Source organism: Pyrus communis, chromosome 3, assembly GCF_963583255.1.
Source record: "Pyrus communis chromosome 3, drPyrComm1.1, whole genome shotgun sequence".
In the NCBI taxonomy this organism is placed as follows: Eukaryota; Viridiplantae; Streptophyta; class Magnoliopsida; order Rosales; family Rosaceae; genus Pyrus; species Pyrus communis.
This window is the reverse complement of record NC_084805.1, coordinates 17,087,732-17,100,714: the sequence shown is the minus strand read 5'-3', so window position 1 is coordinate 17,100,714 and position 12,983 is coordinate 17,087,732. Positions and strand designations below refer to the sequence as shown.

At 38.3% G+C, this 12,983-nt stretch overlaps 2 protein-coding genes and 1 pseudogene across 2 annotated transcripts; 1 reads left to right on the top strand and 2 right to left on the bottom strand.

Moving 5' to 3' along the window:
• The first annotated feature begins 64 nt into the window (after nucleotides 1-64).
• Nucleotides 65-1,923, top strand: LOC137728760 (transcription termination factor MTERF6, chloroplastic/mitochondrial). The gene is made up of 2 exons (XM_068467517.1): nucleotides 65-207; nucleotides 750-1,923. Exon 2 carries the CDS (start codon nucleotides 757-759, stop codon nucleotides 1,744-1,746), a length of 990 nt encoding a protein of 329 aa, XP_068323618.1. The 5' UTR covers nucleotides 65-207; nucleotides 750-756; the 3' UTR covers nucleotides 1,747-1,923.
• Nucleotides 1,924-2,405: 482 nt separating this feature from the next.
• Nucleotides 2,406-5,091, bottom strand: LOC137728312 (probable L-type lectin-domain containing receptor kinase S.5; annotated as a pseudogene).
• On the bottom strand, nucleotides 4,911-5,956 carry LOC137729997 (protein VACUOLELESS GAMETOPHYTES-like). The gene has a single exon (XM_068469058.1). It carries the CDS (start codon nucleotides 5,842-5,844, stop codon nucleotides 5,119-5,121), a length of 726 nt encoding a protein of 241 aa, XP_068325159.1. The 5' UTR covers nucleotides 5,845-5,956; the 3' UTR covers nucleotides 4,911-5,118.
• Between the last annotated feature and the right edge of the window lie 7,027 nt (nucleotides 5,957-12,983).

Genomic DNA, 12,983 nt, shown 5'->3' with positions numbered 1-12,983 from the left:
CAACGAGGGCAAATACGGAATTCGGACTTAACCCCTGCTTGAAATGGAGAGAGGTAAAATCAAGTCCAACAGATAAGGCTTTGGCTTTCTCCTTTGTTAATTCCTCACTGACTGCCACTGCCTATGAATTTTCGGCGGCTGCCGGAACAACCGCAAAGTCTCTCCCTTTTTTGCCGTTCCCTTTTGCTGCAACAGATTGAATCATAGGTATGTGACTCTCACTCTTTGTGTATGTTTATATATACATGTATGTATATATTTGCCGAATTCAGAATAGAAATAAGCAATTCTGTGGTGGATGGGGATTTGAACTCGAGTGCGAGAGGGCGGGCACACTGTCCTGGCCAACTGGCCTAACTGCGCATTTATAATCTGATAGAATTATTCTATGGCAGTGTTTAGGTTGTTAGTTTTTATGACTGCCCATTTACTGATTTTGTTAATTTTCATCATGGCCATCTGCTGAATGCGGTTTATTTACGTTATAAACACGTATTAAGTACAAACACTAAAACCAACCCATCAGACGGTGTATTACACTAATCAGATGGTGTAGTATACTCTTGAACTTGAAGAGGTGCTACAGTGGGCCACGACGACGGTATTTTCAGGTGTTCGTGTTAGTGTTAGTACTGTAGCCGGACCCACTATTGAATGTCGATGTTTACTTGTTACACCAGGAGGTTTCTGGGTTTATATGAACCTGTAAATGTAGCTTGGGCTTGATGTTTTCACACGTTCACTTTCAGGGGGATAATGGAAACCAGCACCACCCAAAATGGTGGTTCTAGTATCATGTGGTTCTTCAGGGATAAAGGTTTTGATGATAAGAGCATTCAAGATATGCTCAAAAAGTGCAAGCGCCTTGAGAACGCGCAAGCAGAAAGAGCCTCCGAGAATTGGGCTTATTTGAAGAGTATTGGCATTCAGGAGAGGAAGCTACCTTTTGTTGTCTCAAAGTGCCCCAAGATACTTACTTTGGCTCTCCACGAGAAGCTCATCCCTACAGTTGAGTGCCTCACCACGCTTGGTACCAAGCCCCGTGAAGTTGCGTCTGCCATTGCCAAATTCCCTCACATTCTGTCCCATAGCGTGGAAGAGAAGCTCTGTCCCCTTTTGGGATTCTTTGAGGCTCTGGGAATTCCTCAAAAGCAACTTGGCAAAATGATTTTGCTCAATCCAAGGCTCATCAGCTACAGTATTGAAGCAAAGCTTTCTGAAATCGTGAACTTTCTTGCTAATCTTGGCCTATCCAGAGAAGGAATGATTGGAAAAGTACTGGTAAAGAACCCATTTATCATGGGTTATAGCGTTGACAAAAGACTGCGCCCTACGGCAGAGTTTTTGAAATCAGTAGGTCTCACAGAGCAGGGTCTTCAGACAGTGGTAATGAACTTTCCGGAAGTGTTGTGTAGAGATGTGGACAAGATTCTGAGACCCAATTTCGAATTTCTAAAGAGAAGTGGATTTGAAGATGGACAGATAGCGGCTTTGGTGTCTGGTTATCCACCCATTTTGATCAAGAGCATCCACAACTCTTTAGAACCGAGAATCAGGTACTTGGTAGAGGTTATGGGGAGACGAATTGATGAAGTCGCTGATTATCCTGACTTCTTCCGCCATGGTCTGAAGAAAAGAGTGGAGCGGCGACACAAACTTTTGAAACAGACGACAACTGATTGTAGCTTGAGTGAAATGCTGGACTGTAATCAAAAGAAGTTCGTAACGAAGTTTGGTTTGGTTTGAAGAATAGGCTCAAGGTACTAGAGTTTCATTTTTCTATCCTTCGATAATCGTTTTTCTTGTATTGTAGCTTAGTTTGGCATTGCAATTTCAATATATCAGGTGAATTGAACTTGTATATGGTTCAAGAATCTGGTGGTCATAGAATGACTTGGTCTTAAATACATTTCAATATATATGTCTTTCTTCTATCAAGTGCTATCTGTTAGAAGTTAGAACTTAGAATATTGTTTCATTTCTTCGTTTAGGAACTGAAAGATGAAATATTAGGCCATAGTTTGATTTCTGCACAACTAATGAAACTGGCGCTCCTCAATTAACAACTTTTTATGCAGCCTTGGCTGAAAATTACCTAATCTCACGGGTATAACACAATTGATGAAATTAATTGAGAGAGTTTAGGTTCTGAACGAACAATTAATGCTGTAATTTTACTGATTTCAGGTAGAATCTTTAAAAAAATTCTTAGCACAATTAGCACTCTCGTTAAACATAATATCATGAGGTATTCTAAACAACGGACTTACATAAAAAACCTCCAATCTTAAGCAAGAGGAGACTATATACAGTAAGAAAACTCACTATGGCTGGTTAACCCCGCCTTTCTAGGAGCTTAATAACTAGTCAGGGGATGAGCTGAAGCCACTGCAATGCTATTACATTCAATGTTCTACTGTAACTTAGGAAGACACGGTAATGCTAGAAAGAATGATGTTAGAAAGTGTAATCTCGGTCTCAGTGCTGCTGTAGCCAGTAGCCACAGAAGGCCACGTGAAAGCGGGCTTGAACGGAGGTACACTAGGGGCCGGCATGGTTCCTGTTCCAGATATGATCTGGCAAACCCGCCTGTATTTGAGGCCTCTCACTAGCAATCAGAGGTGAACATGTCAACCCAAGAAGTAGAAGCTATTTGATTCATCAAACACATAATCATTTTTTAGCCTCTCATCTACGGCTTCTTTGATATGCCATTCTGAATGCAACATCCACACCCAATCGACCAATGAATACTGCTGGTGTTCATGAACAATCTTGATCCCAGGATTTCTACCACACACAATTTCAAGCACCACTGCCCCAAAACCGAACACTTCAGACTGGAGTAGCCTTCCCTGTGTGAAAGCACTCTGGAGCAACATAAGCCCATGGTGCCTGGGACCAGCTAGTTTAGTTCAGCACATGAGTTCCTTTCTTGATCCAAGGCTTGGGCAAGGCCAAACTCTCCCAGGCGAGCATTGACGTCTTTGCAAGCAAGGTGTTGCTGGCCTTAAGGTCGCAGTGCACCACTTTTTGATCATACTCATTTTACAGGTAATGCAATGCTGACACACACCAGCTAGGATCTTGCATCGGTGTTTCCAATTCAGTGTATTCTCATTATAAACTTCATGTAGGTGTTTATCGATGGTGTCATTTGGCATGAAATCGTACACTAGAAGAGGCTTCCCTTTCTCATAGCACCATCCTGTACGACAGTATTTGTATTAGAGTAATGAACATGGTTGTCCGTACCTATTGATCGAGCTGCATTTACAACAAAAAATTTAGGAAAGGCAGTTAAAACTTGAAAATTATATACCTACTAATAGGACAAGCTGTTTGTGGTGAAGGCAGTGAATTATGGTGAGCTCAGCCATGAAATCGTCTTTTCCCTTGATGTTGTCCTGAGAAAATTTCTTGACAGCAGTTTCTGCAGAGGTGTTGGTATTTGCATGATCTTTATCATGCAGAGATCCTCTGTAAACAATGCCGAATCCGCCTTGCCCCAGTCTCATGCTCTCATGGAAGTTCTTGGTAGCCTCCTGGAGCTCCTTGTACTTGAACTCCCTAGGCATCCCTGGCAACTTCTTCAGTGTCCCGTGAACATTGGACTCTTCGTTCCTGGTTCTTTTCCTTTTGTTCGCATACCCGAATCCCACCCAAACTGTAGAGAATAGTAGCAAAACCGTTATTGGGACACCAACCCCGACAGCATCTTCAACCAAGTCAAATCTTTTTTAGGGTGCATTTCCTCCACCTTCAGATCCCATTTCAAAACGCAGTTCAGCTGAAGCGCTGAGCTGCCTGTGGAACCAGCAAATCTGAAGCAGGACGCCTTTTTCAAGTACTGCCTCAAGTTTATTGTCTCCTTCAAAAGTGGTGTCTCAGGCTTCTTTGGCTGGTTAGTTTGAGAGTGTATAGCCATGTACACTTCGACTGTGGACCTACCGTTGTATTCCACCCGCACGCTGTAGTTGGTGGGTATCTCCGGTGATATCTCAATGCCTAAAGGCTTGAGAGAAACAGTCTTGTCTGATCGTACAGAATTGATGTTGAGTCCAATGTGGTTGTCATCAGGATCGAAATCTTGCTTCTCCATGTCAAATTCAACAGCAACGAAGTGGCCTATGGCTTGACAATCGGTGCTGTAATTCGCGAGGCCAAGCCACTGCCCCTGACTTTGTCCACGTACATGAATATCCAAACCTATAAGAAAAGCAAACCCCTCACGAGTGTCCCACTCTTTGTCGCTGTAGATGATGATGAGGAAAGTTGAGTTGAAGGAGGCATGTCAGAAAGCCATAGTCTGTATTCGGTAAGTTCTATGGTACATGATCCGACAGACTTGTTTCGTTATAGTTCTCGGTGTCTGGGGTTAACTGAAGCGCCCTGCCATCAATGGAAGAATGTGGTGTAAAGTGGAAGGTAGTTTGGTCGTTGCAGAAGGCCTCGAGGAATTTCCCCAGGAGACTAAGGAGGTTTAAAATTCCGAATTAAGGGAAATTTGGCATTCATTGCGGAACGAACAAGCCAGTTCTATATTTCAAAATGTTAAGCAAGCAAGATCAGAGTTGTAATTTAAGTGATTAAGAATATCAATTCCTCCATTCGAGGCTCTGTGTTTGATTCATGCTCCCTTATTATCACTTGAATGTAGGAGTTCTTTTTCTGTTATCTATGAAGTAAAAGATGCACCATTTCTTTTTCTGTTATCTATGAAGTAAAAGACGCACCATTGGTAATAGAGTGAAGTGATCTTTTCCTTTTAACCTCCTTTTTTTAGTTCCGAAAATTAATATATTGGATTAAGAAAAGACAATCCACAAACCTCGAATTAGTCAAGTTAGTTAAAGCCGTGTGCCCTTCTGCACCCAAGTTTAAATCTCTCTCTTAATTCAAATGAATTTAGTGTAAATTATCGCTTATACAAAAAAAAAAAAAAAGACAATCCATATTTTTTTTCACAAATATAACGAAGTACGCAGATATGGAGGACACGTAGTCCCAATCATTCACACAGTACTTGGCATTCACATGAAACAAAGTAACAAATACAACACAACATGAAGAAACAGAAATACCAAACATGTACTTGTTTTCAATTTTCTGCACTCTCTACTTGGATATGAAACCGCCAATAGCGGCCCCTATCAGAGCGCTAGGATCTCCTAGTATGGCAGAGACAATGATGCGAACAGCGCCACCAGCTATCTCGCAACACTTTCTGACCTTCTCGCCTCTCCCTCCGCCGTGGTGGTTTTTCAGCGTCCCCTTAAGGCTCGGGATCCTAGTCTGCATTTCCCTAACCTTGTTCTTGTCCACATTCAGATACATGGCTTGCCAGCTCTCCACAAGCAACTCCTTCACACATGACACATGAAGATTATACGTCTTGCATTTCGACCTATAACACCAACCACGACCCTTGCCTCCACACCGATGACAAGCGCTCGATAACTTGAGGTACAAGTAAAAGTTGCGCTCACCGTCATCCAGGACTTGTGGGAGGTTGGCACAACAGGGGTGCAGATCAAAACCGCACTTCCTGCAGTGGTACACAAACCCTACAACATACTTCCTACACGCATCACACACTCTCCTCACAGCGCCCGGTGGTCTGTAAAGAAACTGAAACTCACATTTGTCGTAGAAGGGGTGAGTGATGGTTGGAGGAGCCACAGCACATGCCTTGTGCAAATCAAACTCACATTGCTGGCAGTTGTATTTGAGGCCAATTCCGGCTTCTTTGCACCCGTCGCAGTAGAACGGGACCTCGGTGTTTTCGATCTTGAGCTTGTGTTTTAGGTGGATGGGATGAGAGATTTCCTTGTCAATCTTCATGGTTTTTTTCCCTCAAAGTTTTCTTGGGTAAATCTCAAGTTTCTGAGTTAGGGATGCTCATATGGAGATTAAAAAGGGAGTTTCAACAGTCCCGTGGCTAAGGTAAAGATTCTTTGCTTAACCTTCAGAAGTGGAGAATAACAAATTGGTTACCTTGATCAAATAATTAGGTGAGAGGAGTTGGAACTTAGAGAGAGGAATCAAATAAAGCATTCCCTTTGGAATCTGATTCTGTGGATGGATGATGTTTTTTTGGCTATTGCCTGACATATGGGATTAAGATTAGCATTCCTAGTACTGGAGGTTATTGACTTAAAACCCTAACAATATTATTAGAAGAACACTCTTCGGCTCCTCATATGTAAAGAATCATTCATCCTTATCTGCAAATCACAGTCTAACACGTGTTCAAAAGTAACTCATTAACTTAAAATGACAAAAACCAGGGTTTATGCACACATGTCAAACAATGATTCTTCTATATGCGGATTCACTTGTATCTCTACACATTGTAAGATCCCACATCGACCAACGGAGAGGAGGTGATGTGTCTTATATGTACATGCTCCTCTCCCTATAGCACAGGGCCTTTTGGAAACTCACTGGCTTCGGATTACATCGGAACTCTAAAGTTAAGTGAGTTTGGACGAGAGTAGTCCTAAACGAGTTTGGATAAGAGCTGTCCTAGGATGGGTAACCCACTGGGAAGTTCTCGTCTGAGTTCCCAGAAACAAAACCGTGACAGAATGGTAAGTTTTCATCCAGACAAGATGGAACCGGTTTGGGATGTGACAATTTACGATAATTTGCTATTATTTTTGTTAGCAAACAATTTGGTGAGTTTAAGATTTAAAATGGTGCTTAATGAAGAATCAAAAACTTGTAAATGGTTTTTCACTTGAGGGATAATTCTAGAGTATCAAGGAAGGAATGCTTTTTTTTCTTCAGAGACTAAAATTCATCTCAACTCCCCCAACAGGTGGAAATTAGTGTTTGGATTATTATTCTCTCTGTATCTCTTTGATAAATAAAGGAATTCAAAGCTTGTAAAAGCAGCAGTACGGATTTATTTGGAAGCTTCTTTATTTTTTTATAAAGACAGAGCAATAAAAGCACATGAGATGGTTTTCTGCCTCTATCACAGGTGGCATGATCACTATGATTTCCAAATTTATGGATATTGTGAGATCTTTGAATAGTTGAAGCTGCCAAGTGTTGGATTGCATCTTTTTTTTGTAAAGTATTATTCCATGCTTCCTCTCCAAATCGAAGTTTTTGACTAGAAGACAATTCCTTGTTACTTGTAACAGGAAAAGTTGTGAATCGGAAAAATTGTAAGGAACTTATATGTATCAGTTAATCTTCTTAATCAAATTCTTGATTTTCAAGCATTAAATTACGAATTGTAATATGAGACTCCTAATTTTTTTAATTCAAAAATATGTTAACAAACGAAAGAAGAGTTATGAATCGAAACGATCTAATAATTCATTACAGGTTGGTACACATGCCATAATTTCAAATAAATTTCTCAGGCTTGAAGATTAACTTGGAAGTAATCGTATCAAGGGTTGCCACGGCCAACTAAAGGCAGTACTGCACGGAAATTCTTCTTGTTTTACCTTTCACTTTCATTATTTGATTCCATATTCTCATTTTTCTTTTTTCTTTTTCTTTGTTTTGTAAAACCCTGTAAGATTGTGGAAGATTTAAGAGGGATTTTCTATTTTCTTGGGGGATTTTATCGAAAAAAACAGTGACAGCGTAAAAAAGAAAATGAAATTGCTAAAAATGACCTATTTTCTTAATCTCAGAATTAAAATAGGATTTCTCGTATTAAAGATGAATTATGATTGACTTGATCTTTTTACAGTGTACGTAGACAGTTTAACTTGAAAGTTGATGCAACCATAAGATTAAATAAAAGTAAATATTGTATCATGTCTCAGAGTCCGAGATAGAACATCGTTGGGATTTGGACTAGTTACAGATTGTACCATACTTATGATTTTGATTTATAACGTTGACGAGTTCACGAATATGGAGGAGGGTTCTTTACCCTCCTAATCTCTTTACCCTTTCATGCCCTCCTATTTGAACGGTCACGATTAAACCACGTCAACATCTTATATTGATTTTTTTATAGAGATAATGAGACAAAAAAACAATGTGTGAGAAGAAGAAATGGAAGAACATAAGAATATAAAGGTAGAGAATCCTCCTCCCAAATATTTATTCCCTTGTTATTACTTACCTTGTGGCATGCATACACACTCACACAGGCTTATTGTTCTTCTGCTTTTTAAATATTTTTGTGGGCTTGCGTGTTTAAGCTTGTTTTTGGGTTTATCGTAAAGAAAAAGAAACTCTCTTAAAAATGAGGCCCTTTATTGACTCACGCATCTCATGTTTTATGCACAATGTTTTATAATTGGCATGAAAGTTGAAATAAAATTATAAGTGTCAGAAAGTCCATAAAAAGTTTTATTTTAAGAGTTTCCTTAACATTATTTTTTGTTGTATGCAGAAATTCTCTCTTGCACATGTTTTTTCAAGAATTGACGATTGTATTTATTAAAAAAGGTTGATTGGACGGTTTTTTATGAAGAATTTGGTTTGTGAGATTATTAAAAAGTTGAGTGTTTTCGTGTCCAGTTTTTTAAATAATTTGTTTGTGAGATGTTTTTTTATTAAAGCCAAATAGTTTTTGTAGTAGAATGTGATGGGAAATAAACAAAAAAAGGGTAAAAATATTTTAAAAAAGATTTTTATTACAAATAGTGTGATCAATATAATCCTTGAAAATAGGTGTTGCAAATCAATGTGGTCATTCCGTCACAATTCTGTCAAAATTTGTGACAACCTGTCCCAAATTTTACATTTTTATTAATTTTAGAAACGTGAATTTATGAAAATGCCCTAGAGGCAAAGACTTTGACTTCCATTGATCATCGGTTAGAGTGACATATGACTTATTCTTTTAGCATATCCTCGTAATACTTGTCACTACGAACGCATAGGCGAAAACCGTTTGCGAGTCCGAATTATAACGATATAATTACGGACGTTTGAAGTTGGTTATTTAAAGGGAGTTAAATTATTTGAACTCCCACCTTGTGGGAAGACTAACTAATCAGCCTTAAGTAAAGAGGAAAAGGGACCAATCAAATTAAAAGGAACGAAGGACCAGTGAGAAATCAGAAAAAAGGAAGAAAAGAAAGCAAAAAAAAAAAAATGTATTTGAGGCCAATTCCGGCTTCTTTGCACCCGTCGCAGTAGAACGGGACCTCGGTGTATTCGATCTTGAGCTTGTGTTTTAGGTGGATGGGATGAGAGATTTCCTTGTCAATCTTCATGGTTTTTTTCCCTCAAAGTTTTCTTGGGTAAATCTCAAGTTTCTGAGTTAGGGATGCTCATATGGAGATTAAAAAGGGAGTTTCAACAGTCCCGTGGCTAAGGTAAAGATTCTTTGCTTAACTTTCAGAAGTGGAGAATAACAAATTGGTTACCTTGATCAAATAATTAGGTGAGAGGAGTTGGAACTTAGAGAGAGGAATCAAATAAAGCATTCCCTTTGGAATCTGATTCTGTGGATGGATGATGTTTTTTTGGCTATTGCCTGACATATGGGATTAAGATTAGCATTCCTAGTACTGGAGGTTATTGACTTAAAACCCTAACAATATTATTAGAAGAACACTCTTCGGCTCCTCATATGTAAAGAATCATTCATCCTTATCTGCAAATCACAGTCTAACACGTGTTCAAAAGTAACTCATTAACTTAAAATGACAAAAACCAGGGTTTATGCACACATGTCAAACAATGATTCTTCTATATGCGGATTCACTTGTATCTCTACACATTGTAAGATCCCACATCGACCAACGGAGAGGAGGTGATGTGTCTTATATGTACATGCTCCTCTCCCTATAGCACAGGGCCTTTTGGAAACTCACTGGCTTCGGATTCCATCGGAACTCTAAAGTTAAGTGAGTTTGGACGAGAGTAGTCCTAAGCGAGTTTGGATAAGAGCTGTCCTAGGATGGGTAACCCACTGGGAAGTTCTCGTCTGAGTTCCCAGAAACAAAACCGTGACAGAATGGTAAGTTTTCATCCAGACAAGATGGAACCGGTTTGGGATGTGACAATTTACGATAATTTGCTATTATTTTTGTTAGCAAACAATTTGGTGAGTTTAAGATTTAAAATGGTGCTTAATGAAGAATCAAAAACTTGTAAATGGTTTTTCACTTGAGGGATAATTCTAGAGTATCAAGGAAGGAATGCTTTTTTTTCTTCAGAGACTAAAATTCATCTCAACTCCCCCAACAGGTGGAAATTAGTGTTTGGATTATTATTCTCTCTGTATCTCTTTGATAAATAAAGGAATTCAAAGCTTGTAAAAGCAGCAGTACGGATTTATTTGGAAGCTTCTTTATTTTTTTATAAAGACAGAGCAATAAAAGCACATGAGATGGTTTTCTGCCTCTATCACAGGTGGGATGATCACTATGATTTCCAAATTTATGGATATTGTGAGATCTTTGAATAGTTGAAGCTGCCAAGTGTTGGATTGCATCTTTTTTTTGTAAAGTATTATTCCATGCTTCCTCTCCAAATCGAAGTTTTTGACTAGAAGACAATTCCTTGTTACTTGTAACAGGAAAAGTTGTGAATCGGAAAAATTGTAAGGAACTTATATGTATCAGTTAATCTTCTTAATCAAATTCTTGATTTTCAAGCATTAAATTACGAATTGTAATATGAGACTCCTAATTTTTTTAATTCAAAAATATGTTAACAAACGAAAGAAGAGTTATGAATCGAAACGATCTAATAATTCATTACAGGTTGGTACACATGCCATAATTTCAAATAAATTTCTCAGGCTTGAAGATTAACTTGGAAGTAATCGTATCAAGGGTTGCCACGGCCAACTAAAGGCAGTACTGCACGGAAATTCTTCTTGTTTTACCTTTCACTTTCATTATTTGATTCCATATTCTCATTTTTCTTTTTTCTTTTTCTTTGTTTTGTAAAACCCTGTAAGATTGTGGAAGATTTAAGAGGGATTTTCTATTTTCTTGGGGGATTTTATCGAAAAAAACAGTGACAGCGTAAAAAAGAAAATGAAATTGCTAAAAATGACCTATTTTCTTAATCTCAGAATTAAAATAGGATTTCTCGTATTAAAGATGAATTATGATTGACTTGATCTTTTTACAGTGTACGTAGACAGTTTAACTTGAAAGTTGATGCAACCATAAGATTAAATAAAAGTAAATATTGTATCATGTCTCAGAGTCCGAGATAGAACATCGTTGGGATTTGGACTAGTTACAGATTGTACCATACTTATGATTTTGATTTATAACGTTGACGAGTTCACGAATATGGAGGAGGATTCTTTACCCTCCTAATCTCTTTACCCTTTCATGCCCTCCTATTTGAACGGTCACGATTAAACCACGTCAACATCTTATATTGATTTTTTTATAGAGATAATGAGACAAAAAAACAATGTGTGAGAAGAAGAAATAGAAGAACATAAGAATATAAAGGTAGAGAATCCTCCTCCCAAATATTTATTCCCTTGTTATTACTTACCTTGTGGCATGCATACACACTCACACAGGCTTATTGTTCTTCTGCTTTTTAAATATTTTTGTGGGCTTGCGTGTCTAAGCTTGTTTTTGGGTTTATCGTAAAGAAAAAGAAACTCTCTTAAAAATGAGGCCCTTTATTGACTCACGCATCTCATGTTTTATGCACAATGTTTTATAATTGGCATGAAAGTTGAAATAAAATTATAAGTGTCAGAAAGTCCATAAAAAGTTTTATTTTAAGAGTTTCCTTAACATTATTTTTTGTTGTATGCAGAAATTCTCTCTTGCACATGTTTTTTCAAGAATTGACGATTGTATTTATTAAAAAAGGTTGATTGGACGGTTTTTTATGAAGAATTTGGTTTGTGAGATTATTAAAAAGTTGAGTGTTTTCGTGTCCAGTTTTTTAAATAATTTGTTTGTGAGATGTTTTTTTATTAAAGCCAAATAGTTTTTGTAGTAGAATGTGATGGGAAATAAACAAAAAAAGGGTAAAAATATTTTAAAAAAGATTTTTATTACAAATAGTGTGATCAATATAATCCTTGAAAATAGGTGTTGCAAATCAATGTGGTCATTCCGTCACAATTCTGTCAAAATTTGTGACAACCTGTCCCAAATTTTACATTTTTATTAATTTTAGAAACGTGAATTTATGAAAATGCCCTAGAGGCAAAGACTTTGACTTCCATTGATCATCGGTTAGAGTGACATATGACTTATTCTTTTAGCATATCCTCGTAATACTTGTCACTACGAACGCATAGGCGAAAACCGTTTGCGAGTCCGAATTATAACGATATAATTACGGACGTTTGAAGTTGGTTATTTAAAGAGAGTTAAATTATTTGAACTCCCACCTTGTGGGAAGACTAACTAATCTGCCTTAAGTAAAGAGGAAAAGGGACCAATCAAATTAAAAGGAATGAAGGACCAGTGAGAAATCAGAAAAAAGGAAGAAAAGAAAGCAAAAAAAAAAAAAAAAAAAAAAAGCTTTTCCCGTGAGTTTCCGTCTGTACACCTACACGACCACCTATCTTCCAAGGCCGACTCCGGCCAACTCCAATGGAGTTTTTCGACACCACCACCACCATCTTGAAGATCTCATTCTCCTCTATAAAAATCACCCAAGAACCACCTTGATTAACCATGCTATGTGGCGGTTGGAGGCCACGAAAGTTGACGAAAATTAATAGTGCTCCGGCCACTCTTTTCGATTTTTCGGCAAATCGGCAAAGCGATGGCCGATGCCACCACTTGGAATTTGTAGCCCATCATCCCATGAGCAAAACCCAACAAACTTTAACCTCGTTGGACCACCGTAGATGACGAATCGACGTCATGAAGTTTTAGGCACCCGCCGGTTTTGTGGGCAAAATTGACCATCTTCCGTCCACTTTTGGACTTCATGGTAGGTATAAAAGTTGCTCCACTCACTGAGATCTTCATTTTTGTGAAGTTTGAGAATTTTTGGAAATAGTTGGATTTTCCGGCGAGTCGGGGCGGCCGACCGCCACCCACGGCGGCGCG